At 48.2% G+C, this 14,981-nt stretch overlaps 1 protein-coding gene across 4 annotated transcripts in view; it reads left to right on the top strand.

Annotated features, from left to right (window-relative positions):
• Positions 1–13,549, top strand: part of tead4 (TEA domain transcription factor 4) — a 24,266-nt gene extending 10,717 nt beyond the window's left edge. For 3 of the 4 annotated variants that reach the window (XM_084477380.1, XM_084477381.1, XM_084477378.1), the window contains exons 3-11: positions 960–1,031; positions 3,085–3,219; positions 4,011–4,054; positions 4,381–4,442; positions 4,761–4,891; positions 5,175–5,348; positions 9,793–9,933; positions 11,389–11,541; positions 12,649–13,549. In XM_084477380.1, coding sequence (XP_084333506.1) covers positions 960–1,031; positions 3,085–3,219; positions 4,011–4,054; positions 4,381–4,442; positions 4,761–4,891; positions 5,175–5,348; positions 9,793–9,933; positions 11,389–11,541; positions 12,649–12,762 — 1,026 coding nt within the window. In that variant the 3' untranslated portion in view covers positions 12,763–13,549. The remainder of the gene's footprint in view (positions 1–959; positions 1,032–3,084; positions 3,220–4,010; positions 4,055–4,380; positions 4,443–4,760; positions 4,892–5,174; positions 5,349–9,792; positions 9,934–11,388; positions 11,542–12,648) is intronic. The other variant, XM_084477379.1, reaches the window with a different exon arrangement.
• The last annotated feature ends 1,432 nt before the right edge of the window (positions 13,550–14,981 follow it).

Raw genomic sequence — 14,981 nt, 5'->3', positions numbered from 1 at the left:
TCGGAGCACACAGGGCTGGGAAGCATTCAGGGCTCCGGTCCAAGAGCCAGATGCTGTGAGATCGTGTGACAGTGTTGTTTGCTCACCACCTCAAGGAGCTCAGGCTTGTTAGACCGCAGTAGAAGCCCAGGGAATACGGTGATCCTGGACGGTGGTCCGCGATGGGAAAAGAAAAGGAGCGGTGGATTTGGAACCCTATCCTCTAACCCACCCCCCCCCCGCACACACACACACACACACACACACACACACACACCCTCCCTGCCACCTCCCATCCACTCCCACCTCCCCCCGCCATGGCATCTGATACATATGTGGCACGATGTAGGCAGAGATAGAGAGAGAGAGCCTTATGGCCCGTGGCTGGGGGGGGGTGGGAGATTGTGAGAGAGAGGAGAGGAGATAGGAAACGAGGAGAGGAAACAAGAAAACGAGAAGGAGGAGGAGAGGAAAGAGGAGTTGAGAGGAGAGACGTGAGGACAGGGGGAGGATGAGAGAGGAGGGTAGAGGAAGAGAGAAAAGTCAAAAGGGGAGAACTGAAGAGAGGCGTGTCTTTAGAAATGAACACACACGGTCGCAAAAAAATAAAGACTTACACCCCGCAGAAGTAAATAAACATATTTGGGAAACGAAATAACGACCAATCCAATTCAAGCACACACAACGGCTTAAATACTTCATCAAAAGTCGTTCACAGTACAAAAGGAAAAACCCCATTGTGCTGTATCCAGGCAGTCCTGTTTGAGTTTTTGGTTTTTCTTTGGTTCATTCTAGAAATCACAGAGACAAGTTGTTGGATGTTGGTCACACAAGACAGGGAATCAAAAGAAGCTAGCGAGATTTACCTCAAGGCTATGCTCATAGATCCACAAGGTTCAATCCAATTGTTTGCCCTTTCACTTAGCGATGAATGAACCATTTTCCTGACGGTAGTCTCCTTGTTGTGTGTTTTCCTCCAGGTGTCTAGTCACATTCAGGTGCTAGCCCGCCGCAAGGCCAGGGAGATTCAGGTGAAGCTGAAGGTATGCTACGTGAGTGAACCACCGTTTTATTTTCTCTTCCACAATCCTTCACACAATCATGTCTTGCAATGCCTTTCAACGTTATCACACTTCATGTTCATGCTATGAAAAGAATTTAAGAAACAATGGGATAAATATTATTAAAATTGTAGTATTTCGCCATTTTGTGCTGATTGCATCTGTAGAAAACGTCTCATTTCCTAAACGTTATCATATTCCATCATATGTGTTTATTATGTGTGTATGTCGTGTGGTGTCATTAGTGAATGCTATGTGTATTCAAAGGAAATTATTTAGAGCAGTCTGCCCGGCATTGTGCTAAACAGGAAACAGCCAAACAGGATATAACAGGATAAGGACATCTCCGGCTTGTAATAACGCCACCCCCCCCCCCCCCCCCCCCCCCCCACTGTGCTGATGTGAGCGGCCATGTCACATCCATAACATAAATAGTGGCGCAAATTTAAATCCCGTCAACGCAAATGGACAAAATTCAGCGGAAGGCTATTTTAATTGCGGCGGCGGCGGCGGCGGCTAAGCGATGCTTAAGCTCAGAGCGGAGAGCCTGACCGCCCGCGACGCCGCGTTTAATGCAAAAATATTTACCCCGTCCCGCAGGGCAATGCCTTGCATGGTCATGTTTGAAATGAACCAAGCGCGATTGTCAGGCAACAAATGAATCTCTTTATTGTTCCTCCGAGGCGTGAGTCGCACTATGTATTTCAATATGAAGCACGGAGCAGCACCCTCACCCCCCCCCCCCCACCCCGACCACAGCCCCTGTCCAACCCTGCCCCCCCCCACACCCCGCCACCTCCCCTGCACTTTCTCAGTTTACATTTCTCATTCGCATGCACACCAACATGCACTCTCACACATACACACACACACACACACACACACACACACACGCAAACAAGCACACACACACACACACACACACACACACACAGAGAGGGCTCTCCGTCACCTTGGACGGTGGCCCCGGTGGCTCAGCTGGCTGGTCACAGGGTCGGTCTGTCTCTCGCTCTGACGGCCCCCCCCCCCTTTTTTAAAAACGTCTTTGGTGTAACTGAGAGCAGCACCACATGCAGCCCCCTGTATTCCAGCTATGCCCTTGTGTTGGGCCAGTTCTGGGAAGCAAGAATGCACCGCCAGGCTTTGCCCATGAGAGGCTGGTGGCATGCTGGCACAGGGACAGAATCCCCCCCCACCCCACCCCACACCCCCCCACCACCACCACCACCGTCTGGAAACTGCTGAAGACTGTGGGATTTTAAAGACACCATGTATGTCGGGCTGCGTGTGTGCGTGCGTGCGTGTGTGTGTGTGTGTCTTGTGATGATGTCATGCAGTCATAGATAGGAAATGACAGATTTCCTGGCATGCAAGGGTTTAGAAAGAGAAAACAGGTCCCTGTGACAATGATCCTGAGCGTGGGGATTGGAGCCAGCTTAACTCTGTTAACTTGATCCGTAGAATAGGAACGTATCAGACCCGGTGCCTTGCTTCGTCTTCCAAAGTGACCTCTAGCAGAAGCTTGTTGTCAACACTTCTGGGCCCTGCCAGGGCAATAAACCCGGCTCTTGACCCGAAGGCCCTTGGCGGCAGTGTAGCCCTTCTTGCGGGGCACCTGGCAGGGGCCTCGCGGGTGATGCAAGCTGGCACCAGCCTTTGATTTCCCATTTATAGTCTACTTGTGTTACACGTGAAATGGGTCACTGGCTTAAATGGAGTCTGAAGAGAGCTGTTTGAGTCCGTCTGTCTGTCTGTCTGTCTGTCCGTCTCCCCTTTCGCTCTCTCTGTCTTTCCTCGTGTGTATTTTTATTTGTGTTTGATGTTTGTGACTTTCTGTGTGCATCTGTGTGCATGAAGGTCTGTGAATCGGTCTATGATGTGTCTATATTGATTCACTCTTCTTCTCTCTCTCTTTTTCTCTCTCACTGACACACTCTCTCTCTCTCTCTTTGTCTCTGTCTGTGTCTCTCCCTCTCACACACACCCTCTCTCTCTCTCTCTCTCTCTGTCTCTCGGTCTCTCCTTCTCAATGTCTGTGCTCCAGGACCAGGCAGCCAAAGACAAAGCCCTTCAGAGTATGGCCAGCATGTCTTCGGCTCAGATCATCTCCGCCACGGCCTTCCAGAACAAAATGGCTCTCCAGGGTCTGTCTAGGTCGCCCTACCCCTCTGCTGGTGGGGTGAGTCCTTGTCTTAAACACCCCACCCCCCGCCCCACCCCAAGCCCTCCCAACCATTTCCCACCTCGTAGCAGTAGCAGTAGCTCTGTTGTCTTCTCTTGGTTATCCAGATTCTCACAGTAACCCTGAGAGTCTGTCTTCATTCCTGGGGCCCCGTGCAAAACAGTGCACCTTGACATGTTGGTCATACCGAAGACTAGACGTCCTCCCTTCCTCCGAACACACACGCGCACACACACACACACACACACACACACACACACACAAACACAAACACACACACGCATGCACACACACACACACACACACACACACACACACACACACACACACACCATGCTGATAAGCAGTCGAGCTTCTTCGAATCAACTGGATGGAGTATAGCAAAAAGGGGCGTAATATGCTTAATCTATACTGATAGATGGCTATCAACCTGGCTTTAAAAAGCACTCATCAGTTAGATAGGGGTTTGATTATTAGGGTCTGATACATGTTTGGAGGATCCTCTATTGGCTCCTGGCCCAGAGCCAGACAGAAACATGGATGGATACAGAATACAAGCATGTGAATAACGCATCATTAACTAAGGGAAACTGCTGTGGCTGTGGCTTAGTAGGTTGTCATACGTTTGACAAACATGTTAGTGTGTGAGAATATTTTGTGAATGATTAGAATTTATGAATGAATTTTTGCATTTGCTTGTGTTTGCTGATTTTTGATTATTCGGTGTGTGTGTGTGTGTGTGTAGCATTTCTGTGTTTTTAACTGTTGAATCGTCACTTTCTCTTCAGTTCTGGCATGGCGGTATTCCAGGCCAGCCCGGAGGTCCTGAGGAGTAAGTGGCCATTTAGTCTACTTTCTAGAACATACCGTCTATCTTTCTCTCCCTATTAATGTCATTTAACTTAAGAGAATAGGTTGACGATACCTGCTACGTAAAAAAAAAGGATGATTTTGAATCAATCATCATAAATTGACTGTGTTGGACTGATTTGACCACACAAGCGTCTATCTGTGGTTCAGTATGTCATCGCGCTCGCTGCATTACTGCTCGCCAGCTCTCGGGGGGGGGGGGGTCAGACGGTGCAATTAGAGTGAGCGGAGGAGGGGTCACAGGGGCAAGAGAGCTGTAACACGTCTGGCCTCATCTTGTCTCCACAGCATTAAGCCCTTCTCCCAGCAGAGCTACTCCATGCAGCCTTCCGGTCCGCCCCCCATAACAGGTGGGTCCCCCCCCCCCCCTCCCACCAGCACACACACACTCAAACACACACATACACACACACACACACACACACACACACACACTGTGCTACAGTCATGAGCGGGATAGGGTGTTCCTCACCCCTTCCTCTTTCTAGACTCGCCAAACCCCGCCCACCCTCATAAAGCAAGATTTCGCCATGCTACTGCCGGCTCTGAGGAATTAGCCTGGAATCGATGTAGCCTTAACGTTAGAGGAGCACATTTTCAAATTTCAAACGCAGTCCCTCACGCACCTCCGACTCCTCGGCCCATTTTCTGCCCCTTCCTCTCTCCAGGTTATGAGAGCACGGCCGGGCTGTCCATGTCGCCCGGCGCCCCCCCCTGGCAGGGCCGCAGTATTGCCAGCTCCAAGCTCCACATGCTGGAGTTCTCCGCCTTCCTGGAGCAACCTCAGGACCCAGACACTGTGAGTCAGTCCGTGAGAGAGGGAGGGAGGGAGGGAGGGAGGGAGGGAGGGAGGGAGAAAGAGAGAGATGGAGAGAGAGAGAGAGAGAGAGAGAAAGAGAGCGAGAGAGATAGAAGGAGAGAGAGAGTTCATACAGTAAAGTCTGACCACTCTTGTAACATGCATTCAATGAATGAATCAATTTTCAAAATCAATGAATCAAAAAGTTTTACATAGTCAGTACATCAATGTGGAGAAATCAATGACCTGTGGCCATTCTGCTGTCCTCCCCTCCCCCCCCCAGTTCAACAAGCACCTGTTTGTGCACATCGGCCAGTCCAACCCCAGCTACAGCGACCCCTACCTGGAGGCGGTGGACATCCGGCAGATCTACGACAAGTTCCCTGAGCGGAAGGGGGGTCTGAAGGAGCTCTTTGACAAGGGCCCGCACAACGCCTTCTTCCTCGTCAAGTTCTGGGTAACTTCATTCACCTCACCTTCCATTACCTCACACCGCTTTACAACATGTTGCAGTATGTTACATTGTGTGGCATTGATGACGTCACGTTGCGTTGTGTCATACACCATCGGAGTTACTTTACGTAATGGTACGTTACATAACATCACCGTTACGTTACGTTATGGTACGTTACATAACCTCACTGTTACGTTACACTACATTGCATGACATTGTGTTACATTTTTTAAGTAAATCAGTTACATCACATGTAATTCCCAGACGTGTGGAGCTCTGTCTGGCCAGCGGTTGATGCCGGCTGTTTCAGAGAGCAGGTTAAGCTGCTCGGACACTTACTTATACGTTACGTTTTCTAAACCACACAACATTTGGATCGCGGACCATTTGCAACAACTGGGTATTCAATGACAATACGTGTGGAAACGCCACAACTATCGTGACTATCGCAAGTGACAAATACGTTCTGAAGATTTCTCCAGAGAACCCCCTTAAAATATGGCTGTTTAGGCTTTCACAGGGTCTCAAGTGACAGTGCAGGTGGTCTCTGACCCCCCCAGAGACCTCCCTGTATTTCGCACCCTGATCCAGACACTTCCATGCACTGTGGGGTCGTGGCGGGGTGAGAGACCATTGCAGGCACTTGTTAGTGCTTTCCAACACCTAGGCTGTTAATGGCTCCCTGGCTGGTGAGAGCTAGGTGTTTGAATTGGAGAGGCTCAGGTGCTGATTTAGAGATGGAATGAATGATAGAGATTTTTTGTGTTTTTGTATTTTTTCGGTGAGTAATTACTTTGCTTGTACAGAAGGTATGGCAGGGCTAGTGTGTGTTTGCCTGCAGGTGTATGAGAGTGTGCATATACAGTATGTGTGTGTGTGTGTGTATGTGTGTGTGTGTGTGTGTTTCTACGTGTTAATTTGTTTGTTTGTACGTGTGTATGTGTGTACAATACATGCATGTGTGTGCACGCATGCATGGGTGTGTGTGTCTGCGTGTGTGTGCGTGCGTGCGTGCGTGCGTGCGTGTGTGCGTGTGTGTGCGTGCGTGCGTGCGTGCATGTGCGTGCATGTGTGTGTGTGTGTGTGTGTGTGCGTGTGGGCCTTGGGGAGGGCAGCAGATCTGATATTTTACTAGGGGGAAATGTGAGCCTAGGCACCTGTCCTCATGCTATTAGACTGAGCCCACCCCACATGCACGCCCCTATTTATAGACCCCACACGACCCCACACACACACACACACACACACACACAGTCACAAACAATATCAAAATATCAAACAACACTTTTGAGAGAGCGAGCGAGAGAGAGAGAGAGAGGTTGATATTTTAATGCCCCTGGCTCCAACCACAACTCATCATCATCAAACAGCTCCACACCCCATCTACCTGGCGTTCAATTCAAATGTTCAAACCGTCCATGATTAAATGCATAATCCCACAATGGAAATACTTTCCGGCGTTGTCCGCGCCCAGAGCTATGCTAATGGCATCGAACCACTCTCTCTGGGGCTTCGCCCGTCCAGTTTAAATCGGGGGGGGGGAGGGGGAAAGGAAACCCCTGCAACACCTGTCTGTGTCTGGTACCACTGTGCCCGGCCTGAGCGCCCCACAGCCCGGTAAACCTCACACTTAGTCAGCGCACGGACGGGCGGACGGACAGACATACGGGGGGGGGGGCCCATTTCCCATGGTGCACCGCGGCTTCCACCCTGAACCAACCTTCACATTCCCGAAACTTTGATATAGTCCCATGAAAAGCCTCCTCACCCCCACCGTCCCTCCACCCTCCAGCCCCCCCACCCCCCACCCAAACTCCACCCTCCTCTCGTCCGCCTAGCCCCACACTGACCCTGGGATCCTTGGCATTAGCTCAGCGGCGGTTGGGGACCAGAATGTTATTTACCGGGGAGGGCTGTGGACGCACACGTCTCCAGTGCCGACGAGCAACAGCTGGGAGAAGCCGTGGCATTTGATCCAAGGGGTGAGCGGGGAAGAGAGAGAGAGAGAGAGAGAGAGAGAATAATATATATATATATATATATTTATATACTGTATATATATATAGTAAGAGACCAAGATAGACCAAGATAAGAAATAGGAATGGGAAAATGAAGGACAGATGAAGGCAGTAGTCCAACAAGTCATTCATCAGCCTGCGTGTCTGAGGCCAGTCAACTCCAGCACCACCACGAATACACCTCCTAATGCGTGTGTGTGTGTGCGGGGGTGCACACACACATAAGGAGCTTTCAAGGCATCCATGACAAAAGGCAGCAACAGAAGAAGAGCAACAGCTGGCCATTCTCTTTCTCTCTGTCTCTCTCTCTCTCTCTCCCTCTCTCTCTGTCTCTCCCTCTCTCTCTCTCTCTCTCTCTCTCTCTCTCTCTCTCTCCCTCTCTCTCTCTCTCTCCCTCTCTCTCTCTCTCTCTGGATAAGTTAAATTAAGTCCTCGGCACGTCCAAAAACACCCTAACCTCGTTTACCCCATCGAATCAAATCAATTTGAGAAAGAGATATAGCAAAAAAAATAAAAAGCCTCCAAAACAACCACAAAAAAGCCGCCTGATGTTTCTGTGGTGATGGGGAGCGTCTGGCAGGTCATGACTCGGGGGCGTCCTGAGGTGCCGGTCGGCATGGCGACGGTGACAGGCGGCCGCAGCTTCTCCAAAGCTATGGCGTTCTAGATTGAATTTCCCTGCAATCCTCCCCCCCCCCCCCATCCCCCCCACCTACAGCCCCTTTATGTATAGTGCTGGCTTGTTTGGTTCCCCCTGTACGCGCCTCACCTTATCCCTAGCCTACCACCCCCCCCCCCCCCCCCAACGCCCACCACCACCTCCCCCCCCCCCCAACCCCCAGCCGCCCATGGCCCTGTCCTAACGGATTGTCCTGCGCCTTTGAAGTGCCCAGGGAATCTGATTTGCGCCTGCCTTGCTAAATTGTTACACAGCCGGGCAGCCACACTGTGATCTAATCAGCCAATCGCGCGGCGTTGATTCTAATTGGATGAATTCCCTCGCAGGCCGTTAGGAGAGGCGGGGGGCGACGGCCGGGGACAGGGAGGGACGGCGGTTACCCCACCTCCCGTCCCCCCGGGGGGGGGGGGCGCCGTGGAGACAAATGGAGGAATTACGCTGTGGCGCTGATGAAGACGAACAGGGCCATGAAGGCATGGGGCCCGGGCTGAGCCGTTGTGTCAATGGCCCATTAGGGGGACAGGGGATGGGAGGGGAAAAGGTGAAGCGGGCCAGCTGTCTCCTTAAGGAGGCCGCCACCTCGCCGTGATCAAGGATCACATTAGACGTGCCGCCATTTTGGATTGAAGCGTCGGGGGCCCGGGTCTGACCTGCGTTTAGTGTTGCATGGGGCGAGCACACACACACACGTGCATACACATGTACACATATGCCCACGTGCATGCACACACAAACATATACACATGCATAAGCATATACATATGCACAGAAACACACACGTACACACACACACTTATGCACACATACACACACACACAAACAAACACACACACACACACACACATATGCACACATACACACAAACACGAGCACACACACACACACACACACATATGCACACAAACAACAAACACACACACATACACACACTTGAGAATGCTCCTGGATTGCGGTCTAATACATGGGGTCAGCTAGTGGCTACTTGATGGGAGAAGGCTTTGCAGGGAATCCCCGAAGACTTTGTTGACACAATCACACGATCGCTTGTAAAACCTCATGTAAAGTCGCCACACGTGTGTTCTCAGCTAAAATCTCAGGAGGATCTATTGACAATCCCCAGAAGAAGCCAGATCTGTTGGTTAAGCCAGGACAATGCACGATGGTAGTGTTCGCACCATGGAGCTGAGTTAAAGGCTTTTTAATACTAAACGGGAGAGATGGCGATAGCGTGACACCTGACCTGGTTTGTTGGTTTGTGGTGGAAGTCCCTTTCTACTCAGACCATGTCAATAAAAGAAGGTCATGACAATGACTGTGAGATTTTAAATCTGACGATGGGTGATTTATTATATCAAATAACATCTGTTTATTTGAAAAGTCCTATGAGAGAAGTGACTTTGATATTAAAGAGGAGACAGCCTTTACTATACGTTAATTCAACAGAAGTATGTAACATAAGTTATCTAAAATGACCTACTTAGTTAATTGATGCACAACTCATTAAGGAGCAGTTATAGTGGTTCAGAGTCTACAGTTGAAGGATGCCTATAAATTAGGATGTGGACACGAGGAATGGAGCACAGTACCTTTTAGCCACTACACTATCCGGCCCCATTCAGCATCATGAAGCATTTAATATACCCAATGACTTAATATAATAGTTGCTATATAGGGACCTGTGTTTGGGTCAATAGCTGACACCCTCTCTCTCTCTCTCTCTCTCTCTCTCTCTCTCTCTCTTCCCCCCCAGGCCGACCTAAGTGCCAACCTGCAGGACGACAGCAGCTTCTTCTACGGCGTGTCCAGCCAGTACGAGAGCACAGAGAACATGGTCATCACCTCCTCCACTAAAGTGTGCTCCTTCGGGAAGCAGGTGGTGGAGAAGGTGGAGGTGAGCAATCGAGGGAACATGGTGTACAATGGGTTTTGATGCCTCACATGCACACACAGACACCACACACACACACACACACACACACACACACACACACACGCATGCATGCACGCACGCACACACACACACACACACACACACACACACACACACACACACACAAACACATGTGCGCACACCTTCATAGCCAGTTTCAAGGCAACAAGCAGCAGGTCTGGATGGGTTTGGGTTTAGTGCCTTGCTCAGAGACAACTCCGCAGTTTATGAGTATACTGCCACCCATTAGAAGCAATAGAGTTAATAGGAAACACTGTCTTTGTCCCGGGAAAACAATTTCATATACTTATGACTACCTAAAAATGTTTTGTAAAAACATTAACAAGAACTTTAACAATGTTTGGCCCAAGCCGAATACAAATTGTTATAATTCTGTAATTCATATAATAATTCATCCTGTATGCACATTTCAAGGGCTTTGTTTTCCAAATAGTGCACAATCTGTGGAAAACCAACTGTAAAATCTGTGACAATTGCCCAACTGTTGTAGTGACGTATGAGAACATGATGAAGGAGGCCTTTCTGCTTTGATGACCAATTGTTTCCACATCGCCCCTGATTATAAGAGATAACCAAGAAACACATGGGTGTGTGTGTTACACATGCAGCTGTCACAGCCTCTGAATGTACAGAGGGCATGACCTCTCACCCCCACCGTCATCGTCATCACCACCCAAAACAATTAAATCAGCCTGGGTGATGATGAAGATATATTTAAAGCGTCTGGCTGGTCAGAGCTTTTCAACCTCCAAGGCACATTTATAATGCTCTCTGCCCACTCCCTAACCAACTGTAATGGATTGTACAATATCATAAACATACACACATCATAATCATAATCATACATGCACACACACACACACACACACACTGCACAGACTAATACACACACATATGCCTTGAAGCCATCTGTTTTCGTACAAGCCACATAATGAGAATTAGTGATTTTATTATTTGATTATAGTTGTCACTATAAATATGTGTATTGCTCTATCTGGTGTGCCATATACCGCATTCGGTAAAATTATATTATATGTCACGTATTACAGATTATAAAATGGACATACATACATTGTATGCGTATTAAATTGAGTTTCGTGTTATGTGTTATTTTTCAGTTTCGGAGATAATTGAATTCATGTTTGATTCAGTATTAATTTATGCTTTGATATAATCACTTATAATGCAGGGGTAGGTAGGTGGATAGCCAGACAGACAGGCAAGCAGAGAGACAGACAGGTAGTTAGACGAGCAGGCAGACACACAGATTGACAGTAACCTCTCGCAAAAAGAGCGAGTAGCAGCGACGCAATTCAACAACAACACGCTAACAACACGCCGATGTGTGTGTTATGTGCGTGTGTGTGTGCGCACACGCGCGTGTGTGTTTTCCAGACGGAGTATGCGCGCTTCGAGGGGGGGCGCTACGTGTTCAGGATCCACCGCTCGCCGCTGTGTGAATACATGATCAACTTCATCCACAAGCTCAAGCACCTGCCCGAGAAGTACATGATGAACAGTGTCCTGGAGAACTTCACCATCCTACAGGTAAAACATCTGGCCTCATCCCCCATCTGGACCCAGAGCCTCAAGTCCACCTCCAGTGACACAGCTAGTAGCCGTTATCTTTTTATTACAGGTACGGTAGTGTAACGAGAGCATTTGTGGAATTAGTGAGCAATAAGTAGCAACTGACTTGGCAAAAGTTTGAGGATAGACACCACATTTACCTAATTTATATTTGGTGCTATCTCCAGAATTTTATGTTAACTTAAATGAGCAAAAGTTTAGGCAGGAAAGTTGGATCCCCAATAACCACAGTCTACCCTTGAGCAAGACATCAAACCCCTCATGTATATGACAGCATCTCAAGACTAAAACAATGCACGGGACCATTTCTAATGGTTCATGAATGAAAGCAGCAAACAGCCGATGAAATGTCTCCCATTCCGTTAAAACCCCGTCCAAAGGTTCTCTCTGTGTTCTGCTGTCGGCGGGGTCTTTTTATTGTCAGATATTTCTTAGTTTTTAACGCAACAGTGTACACTCCACAAGGGTCGGCAGCAGGGAAGTGTGTCACCATGGCAACAGAGTGGTCCTCAGCCCCGGGGTTCAGAGACACCGGTGTCCCTTCCACCGGCGGCTGCATTCCTGGCTGCCGGGGGGACAATGGACATATTGATGCCCACGCAGACGCTACCATCTCTGGGCGGCATTAGCCCTCCTCACCGGGCAGAACCAGCTCCTATTAGCTAATATATACAGTGTTTTACACACACACACACACACACATACAGACACATTGTTGTGTGAAAGAAAAATGCTTAAATTGAAATTAATAAAGAACTTCACAAGCATCACTACTTCATCTGTCCAGAAAGTTGTGTGAATGAGTCTCTTCGGTCCTTCCCTGAACAGAAATGTCCAACGGTCAACCATCTCGAACTACAACATCTGTCCAGAAAGTTGTGTGAGCGAGTACATGAGTGGTGTTGGTTTTTTCCCTGAACAGAAACGTCAAACTGTCTCCCCTACAGGTGTTGACCAACAGAGACACACATCTGTCCAGAAAGCGGTCTGAATGAGTCAATGACTTTTGTTAAGTCTTTCCAGTCTTTCCCTGAAACGAAACGTCGCCCACTGTGTTCCCTACAGGTGGTGACCAACAGAGACACCCTGGAGACGTTGCTGTGCGTGGCGTACGTCTTCGAGGTGTCCACGAGTGAGCACGGGGCGCAGCATCACATCTACAGGCTGGTCAAAGACTGACCCGCCTGAAAAACCTATCAGGGACTATTTTCTCACTTGGTAAACTGTTACTAAACAAACGTGTACGATGAGACCGTCTGCGAGTCTACACATCAGGAAAACACTGGCTCAGAGGCTCCGACGGCCAACGAGAAGGGACGGCTCATGTCGGAGGAAGAAGACTGAAGGAGTAAACTGTGGAACTTTGTTTGAAGGCTTTGTTTTGTTGAGTCGTTGTTAAGGAAAATTAACGTTAAAGAGGACTATGATCTACTGTGGCTTCTGAATCATAGGAGCCAAACTGCATGTAAAACTTGACGGTGGGATATTTTTCCTCCTTATTTTAACTGTGCTTGTTTTGATTTGTGTTTTTCTTTCACACGGACCCTTGCGCGCCGGTTGGTATGGCTCCGTGAAGAGTTGAGTTGTCTGATGGCGACATCTGGTGGCTGTAAAAGGAACGGCAGGAAAAGAGAACTAAAAGGGACTGAGGGTCTGCCATCTGCATAAAAAAAGTGTGCTATTTGGTGCCACATTCTGTGCCATATTTTGGTGTCATTTGTGACAAGTATTGATGTGCCATGCCACTTCAAACTACTGACAAAATTGTCGAACTGTTCCCTGTACTGTCTTGTATTGTTCCTATTTCTGTTGGTTTGTTGAAAACCAAACAAAAGGCATAGCCTATGACTGCAGAAATCTCTGTGGCTGCACCATGCCCTGAAGAAATGCGCTACTTCTTTACTTAACCCTCATCTGTTTCTTGGTTTTGAACTTTAAATGTGAATTGTAGTACAATGAGTAGTTTTGGCTTCATTTGTGCACAGTTATATCTCATTTAATTATCAATCAAGGCTTATCTTTATTGCATGCAGAGTATGGCCCCTTGAAGTGATAGACTGCATTCACATTTGGTGTAGGACTACACAATGAAGAAATACAATATTAACAATAAACACAAACGTGAAATATAAACTAGGCCTATCTATTGCCTAATCCAACAAACCCAAATATTTACAAAACGAATTAGACAATGATCTGTTTATAACAATAAACGTATAAGCCATTCTATTCAGCAGGAATTAAGCCTCTAATCCGCGTTATACGAGGACACCGTGTGTCATGTTCAGACAATAAATACCTCAACTATCAAAAAATGCACCACTCATAAGCCAACTCCAGAGTTAACGCTTTCATCATCATCTGAAAACAAGAGGATTTCACTCGAACTCTCTTTAAAGAGGAGTTTAGCTGCATGAGGGCCTCCACACCTGCAACCGCGTCTGTCTCCACCTCCCCCCAGTCGTAAAACGACACACCTTTACTGTCCTGGCGCAGGACACCCACACCACACGCACCACACCGCACCTGATTATAATGACTGACAACCCAAAAAGCCCCTACATTCCCCCCCCGGCATGCGAACCTGCCGCTCCGATCGTAATTCGACATGGTTTGAGGAGATACACATCATGAAGGTACCGTGCGGCGTGCTCACACTGCTCAGTCTGGTGTGTGGCGCCGAGGCGTCCAGGTGCTCGCCGACCTCTTATTATAAGAACTGCTGGATCCGCCGCTTCCCGGGCGTCTTTATCGACGTGGAGGAGTCCCAGAGGCGAGGCGCGCAGCTGCTGCAGAACTACCAGGAGGACTCCGCACTCAAGTGCAGCCGCACCTGCTGCCTCACCAGGAACTGTAAGTCGTTGTATGTCTCACTTAAGTCTCTTATGATGCCATCAAGTATTCATTGAGGAATTAATAAATGTATACAATTTTATATTTGCCGGACCTGTTGCTTCGCGAGGCATTGTAAGTTTTATTTCACTCAAGAAAGTATTAATTTTGGAATTCATAAAGGCGATAAATGTCTTAAAGGTTGTATGTATTCGTTGCATTCATTGGTAAATATACCAACCAACGAAACGTTATATTTTAAAACTTTGTAATATTTTGAAACGATATATTTTAAAACCCATGTTATTGTGAAACGTTATATATTTTTTGCATAATATGCCTATTGGAATTTATGAGTGACTATCAGGTGGATTGCACCGTTAGTGGGTGTTGGTGCTGAACTCAGGTGCCATAACGCAATGACTTAGGCTTCCGTCTTTTCGTGTCTGTAGTTTCCTGCAATCTGGCAATATTTCAGTATGACACCGTTCAAGAGAACGCAAACTGTTACCACCTGCACTGCCCGACACTGGAGAGCTGCATACTTACCCACAGAGGCAACGTGG

This window comes from Micromesistius poutassou (assembly GCF_964030765.1).
Source record: "Micromesistius poutassou genome assembly, chromosome: 13".
NCBI classification, from domain to species: domain Eukaryota; kingdom Metazoa; phylum Chordata; class Actinopteri; order Gadiformes; family Gadidae; genus Micromesistius; species Micromesistius poutassou.
This window is presented reverse-complemented; position numbering and strand designations above follow the sequence as displayed.